We start from the raw sequence: 6,845 nt of genomic DNA, 5'->3' as shown, positions 1-6,845 counted from the left end.
TATTGCAAATGAAAGGAACCAACCTCAGTCATGCTTAATGCCTAGCATTTTCAATGCTAGCTCCCATGCGACAATTGTTGCAGCATTAGCAGGAAATGCTCGACTTACAGTAGGACCCAAACCTGTATAGCATCCCTTGAATCCAGCCTTTTGATAGATCTACAAATAAAACAACTTTTGGTACATATTTTTCTTATAAATGATTGGCAGTTAAAGAAATAATTTAGAAAGATTTACAGAGCTTACTGAACTCAAGATCCGAAAAGGATTTCTTGAACAATTTTTATCAGGGTTTGTCTGAATTAAAGTCTTTGCCACACCAAGAGGCAAAACTGTCAACCAAAACTGGTAGAACAATCAAGAAAAATCACCAAAAAAAAGGTTCAATAGGTTAATATTCAATAACATGTTTAGTTGTCAACCACAGCAGAAAAAAACCGGTAGTTATCAACATGCTTACAACCACACCACCAAGGCCACCACTAACGATCCCAATTCCAATATCAACTAGGTTGGTGTAATTGGATGAAGCAGCTTTGATATTTGAATGCATGTAATAATGCACATATTCGTATACACTGAAAAAGACAGCATTCCCTATAGATTCCTAATATGGACAAGTGCACTCTGTCAAACTGACACTTATTGGTCCTATAGATTCCTAATATGCACATAATCACTCTGTTCATTGAAGTTAACATTTTTTGGTCTATCAAATTGACACTTATCACTATGTCTATGACCTTTTTAATTTAATAATGTAGTGATTTCCTAGTCATATTTTAAATTCCTAATATGGACAAGTGCACAATTGTTGATTCGTTGGAAAACCCAACATACATTATTAGCAGAACGATTATTAATTACAAAGGGCAGACATATAAAAATCATGGCTATTAATTAATCTCATGTGGTAGTAGTACTATACAAATTCCAAAGCAAGTATTCCAAAATATTCTAAATCATACACACGTAATAAAAATACTACTCATCACACGTAATAAAAATACACACGTAATATTCTAAATCACACGTATTAATTAATCTCATGTGGTAGTAATAAAAATACTACTAAAATTATCAATTCTCCTTTATTACCAGTGGGAATAAAAAAAAATCTAACATATGAAGGGCTTTAATTACATGCACCTCATAATTTCAATCTCAATACATCATCATAACAAATAAAGGATTTTACACACACTTCAATTATACACGTATAAAGCTTATATAAAAATCATAAAATTAATTTCATGACTCACACCATACAAGGTTTATAATTGTAATGATATGCTCTAAATTTCCTCAATAATGTTGACGAAACATTTGGATGAAGGCCAGAGATATTACATTGAGTTGGAAGTACACGTTGTTCTCCTTTGTTAAAGGAGAAGAAGTTTCACCTTTCTTATCCTTGAATTGATCTTCACATGTAACAGAATTATCCAAGGTAGCACTCAAGTTTATACTAGCCGTGTCCAAATCCTTGGACTTGAAAGCAACCACAGCATCATCTAAAGCCGAAAGCGAATCCGAGTAAAGATCGAAGCAATCTTTTAGGCAAGCCTTAGTGTATTGATCAAAAGTTTTGTTCTTCACACCCAATCTAACATATTTAGCTAGACATTCATAAGTCGGTGTACCAAAGGTATGGTCCAGGCATTTCCAAAGTAGGCACAATTTTAATCCATATATATGCTCTTTCTACTTTGCAATTAATTGAATAAAGCCCAAGATTTTAAACTATGAAAAATGAGGCTGACTGAGGAAATTACCAATTAAGCCAAGTGCTGTCACAGTCACCAATCTAAAATTTCCTTGGTTTTGCCCCCCTTCTATAAAATATGATACCTCCCCTTGGACTTCAGAGACTACGATTGGTTTTGCCCCCCTTCACAGTAATCAAATGGACAATACCACCATTAATATAGTTAAAAGAATATTTATACAGTCAAAGGAAAATCGAAACCTTTTTGCAAAGGGCACATCCAATCGAACACAGAACATGGAAAGAAAGAATAAGGTGTGTGTGTAGCGAAATCGGTAACGGAGAAAAAAAAAACAGACCTAGCGAAGCTATGAGTGCTACTGCAATGGCGGAGAAACTGACCAAAAGCGAACCTCTGTGTGCTGTGAGGTTTAGGGTTTGGGAGTGAATTTTAGAGAACGTAATTGCTGCTGCTGCAGAAAAACGAATATAAAACTTTATTTTCCCTCTTTGACATTTAGTTAATTGCTGCTGCTGTTTTGTTTTTTTAATACCCTTTTCCTTTATGTTGTCATTCACTCGAAAATGGAATATACATTTAATATATGTTTGACAAGTATTTTTACCTAACATATTAACTAAAAGTACATTAAAAATAATTTAATTAATTAAATATAAAAATAAAAGAAATAAACATATGCAAATTGAGTATTAGTCTATTAGATTAAAATTGTAAATTTTTTAAGAAAAAAATACTAAAGTCACAAAAAAAAACAAAATTATGAATCAATTATTAAAGAAAAAATAAAATAAAAATTTAGCCTAATCATTTTAAACTTCATTATTTTTGTATGTTTATGAGTATAGTGTTGAATTTTCTATTCCGATAATTAATAATGTGAGTTAATTTTCTATTTCGATAATTGAATTTGTTTCAACTTTCAATATTTTTTTGTTGTTTTTTTTCTTGAATTAAAGATTAGCTTTTTGTTTTATTTTTTCAAATGACTTATAGTATAACTATAATTATCTTAAAATTCATGTTTTTCATGATTTATTTTTTTATGAAACAGTAGATAGAAATAGAATTCAAGGTTTTTGGATGTATAAAACTAGTGCCCATACCCCGTGTTGCTCGGATACTTTTTTCATTTTATAAATTAAAACATAAATAAATCAATATATATATATATATATATATATATATATATATATACACACACATATTGTTTTTTAATGACAACTTTTTATCCAAGCTACATGATTACATATATTAAATTAAATATATTATATTTTGTCAAATACTTTTTTATATATAATATTTTTAGTATTAAATAATCTTTGATTATCTTCATCGCCACATGTTAATATCCAGGTATATTTTTTACTTTTAATACGATAACATATAATTGTTCATGAAAAACACATTTAGGGATGTCACCATACCATTATCAATTAACAAGTTCATTATGTTTTCCACTTTTGGCATAACCCATTAAATTTTCCTACATGAAAGAAAATTGATATTTCATGAAAATAATTTAATAATTTGTTAATAAATTAATTGATATTTCATTATGTTTTATTTTGTTGGCGTGTTTTGTTCCTCTTGAGTGTGTCGTGGTTACCAGACCTAATATGCTCTTCCTCTTCTCAAACTTAGTTCGTGAATTAAAATTTAAAGTTTTATTAAGTAAATCTAAAAAAATATATTTAATTGAGTATTAAAATAACTTTTGACAAAAAAAATTCATCACTATTTAAATATAATTCTTTTTCTTTGTTTCTTCTTTCCTAAATAATTTTTTATTAAATTTATTAACAAAAAATTCACATAATTAACAAATGAGGTTAAAAATAATAAAAAAATGACAAATGTAATAAAAATAAATTACATGTGGATTATAATTAACTCTAAATTTAAAGACTTAAAACATAATTTTCGTGTCTCATGAAAATATTTTTATTTTTGTTCTGAAAAATTTGTTTAAAAATAATGAAAATATCATTTTTTTTAAAATCCTACAAATATATGACATAACTATAATTATTTAAATTAAACCACTGTAACATATATTTTCAATAAATCAAATTAATATATACAAATATTTTAATTTACTTTAAATTTAAAGATAATACGATAATATAAATATAGTAGGATTTCATAGAATTTTTAAACAATATTCTCCATTTACCTTTTTAAGAAGAAATTTTTTTTTTATTTTTATAATAATTAAATAAAAATATATTAATAAAAGATTTTAATTTTTTTATGATATAATTGTTTGTACCTACATTCTATAAAAATTCTATAAAAGTTAAACACTATTATTAAAAACAGTTTTTTTTATATTTTCAAATTAACTAATATCAAATAATTTATATAAATATGTGTTATATTTAATTCATAATCATGAAATAATAAAATTAAAATTAAAAAATTCATTTTAAAAACTTAGTTTAATTTTTAAATGCTTACCTTTTGAATTTATTATTGTTTATTAATTATTTTATTTTTTAATTAAAATATAATTAATAAAGCAATATATGATTTTTTTAAAATATATAAATAATTAAAAAAAAGTTTATATTAACATCGATTATTTGAAAACCGATGTTAATAAAATATTTGAATGAATAAAATTAAAAGCAATTTTCTATCTATGTAACGTTCCACGGGTTAAGTGGCATTAATTATCCACTTGCGACAAACTTGGCTAGTTAATTTATTATGTTTTATTGAGAGAAAAAAAACAATAATTTTTCTCCCCTATTTATGTAAGTGTCAACGCAATTAATTTGTGTAAGAAAAAGAAGAATAGAAATATGACATGTATCTCGGGGAGCAAGCCACTGGTGTTGCAAACAATGATGACGGAAATTGCACCAAAAGCATTGAACACCTTGTTCATGACTTCACTTCCGCTAATATCGTAATCCCTAATTGAATTTGATCTCCCTTCCAACCACAATATATAATTTAACGCTAGTTATTATTATCGTTTGAGAACAAGTTTGGTGAGAACAGTTAATTAATGTAGTAGTATTTTGAAAGCAAATGCTTAATTATCATCTTTGATTAAAACAATCACAAGAAATATAATATATGTAAAACAATCAGAAGAAATATAATTTTTTATTTTTATAATAATTAAATAAAAATATATTAATAATAAATTTTAATTTTTTTACGATATAATTATTTTTACCAACATTCTATAAAAAATTCTATAAAAGTTAAAGTCTATTATTAAAAATAGTTTTTTTTCAAATTAACTAATATCAAATAATTTATATAAATGTGTGTTATATTTAAATGATAATCATGAAATAATAAAATTAAAATTACGAAATTCATTTTAAAAATTTAGTTTAATTTTTAAATGCTTATCTTTTGAATTTATAATTGTTTATTAATTATTATATTTTTTAATTAAAATAAAATTAATAACGCAATATATGATTTTTTTAAAAATATATAAATAATTAAAAAAAAGTTTATATCAACATCAGTTTTTTGGAAAATCGATGTTAACATATCATACGTTAACATCGGTTTTTCAAAAACCGATGTTAACATCATTAGTTAACATCGGTTTTTGAAAAACCGATGTTAACGTGTATGCATTAACATCGGTTTTCCAAAAAATCGATGTTAACATATCATACGTTAACATCGGTTTTTTAAAACCGATGTTAATCTGTATGCATTAACATCGGTTTTTTGAAAAACCAATGTTAACGTATGATATGTTAACATCGGTTTTTTGGAAAACCGATGTTAAGAAGGATACTTTGTTTACAAATATGGCATCGCGTTTAACTTAACATTAGTTTTGTCCAAAACCGATGTTAAAACTGTTTTTTGTAGTAGTGTGAGGGGGAATACTTGTACTTGGGGGCATGTCACTCAGTTTGGAACTCCCTTGAAACTTAGGCTAATCACCATGGGGGGGGGGGGGAGTTTCCTGTGCTTGACAGAGTGACCTTGACACTGATCATGGTACCACATTGCATTTGAGAGTTGAGGTCAGGTGCATGCATCATATTGAGCATGATTGATTAGAATTAAGGATGTTTATGTATGTTTATGGTATTTTTTAATGTTTTCTTACTAATTATGGTTATTTGATTTTTTTTGTTAATTTCTTTTATAATAAACTCACCCTTGCAATTTTTGTACCATGTGGTTGGTACCTGTGGTGATCGCGAACCTTTATTCGTGGGAGCAGAAGAGCAGCATTGGAGTACTGAAGTGAGATTCTTTTGTGAAGCCGTCAAGTCTACATGATGACGTTGAGATTATTTTGGGAGATAGTTGTGTTTTATTAATCAACTCCTTCGTAGCCGGTTCTATAATTCTATTTTTGAATTGAGGATGTAAATCACAAATTTAATTATATGTATAAGCTAATTTACTTTCCATTATGTGGATCATGTGTACTAATTTAATATATCTATATATGTATTCATTTAAGTAATTGTGCATTGTTTGGTGAACTTTTTGCGGTTTAGAGTGGTGATATCGTAACGACAAGGTAGATTTTTACATAGGCTAGTTTGATATACCAAGAGGACCCACTTAATTTCTAGCCATTAAGTGGCCTCATAGCGTCTCTAAGTTGCATAAGTTATTGTAACATTCTATCAGACAAATCAATGACACAAGAACATGGAAATGAAGATTCTTTTTTAAGAAAAGAAAAAAAAAAACAACTTCATATAGATAATCATCATCAAGCATAACAAGCACATAAAAGTGAACTTTGACAAGAATGAATGACCAAGGGAAAAAAACACAAACTAACCCGCTTCTTCAGCTTTTCTTGAAGTCATGTTGAAATGAGTCCTATTTTGTGAACCATCTTCTATGATTAATAAAAAGAAACCCCAAAAACCTGGTTTGTGAGGGTTGTAAAAATGAAAGTGAAATCAATGATCACTCAAAACAAGGCATGACCTAAGTTAGCATTCTGGTTCAAGAAACCAAAAAAAATACCTAAAAAGATGATTTTTTGTACCAATCAACAAACTAAACAATCCTCTCAATCTTGATGGTGGCAACAATGGCATTGACATCCTTAGGAACATCATCACTACGGTACATCAAGTAGCAACCCATGTACTTGCCGTGTCT

The 6,845-nt window shown here is 27.5% G+C and overlaps 1 protein-coding gene across 1 annotated transcript; it reads right to left on the bottom strand.

Annotated features, from left to right (window-relative positions):
- Positions 1-272: 272 nt before the first annotated feature.
- On the bottom strand, positions 273-2,159 carry LOC114410688 (the record flags this gene model as incomplete). The annotated part of the gene is made up of 4 exons (XM_028374634.1): positions 273-345; positions 1,404-1,514; positions 1,776-1,891; positions 2,068-2,159. Coding segments are annotated over 4 exons (378 nt in total), but the record flags the coding sequence as incomplete, so codon positions are not given.
- Between the last annotated feature and the right edge of the window lie 4,686 nt (positions 2,160-6,845).

This window comes from Glycine soja, chromosome 4, assembly GCF_004193775.1.
Source record: "Glycine soja cultivar W05 chromosome 4, ASM419377v2, whole genome shotgun sequence".
NCBI classification, from domain to species: Eukaryota; Viridiplantae; Streptophyta; class Magnoliopsida; order Fabales; family Fabaceae; genus Glycine; species Glycine soja.
This window is presented reverse-complemented; position numbering and strand designations above follow the sequence as displayed.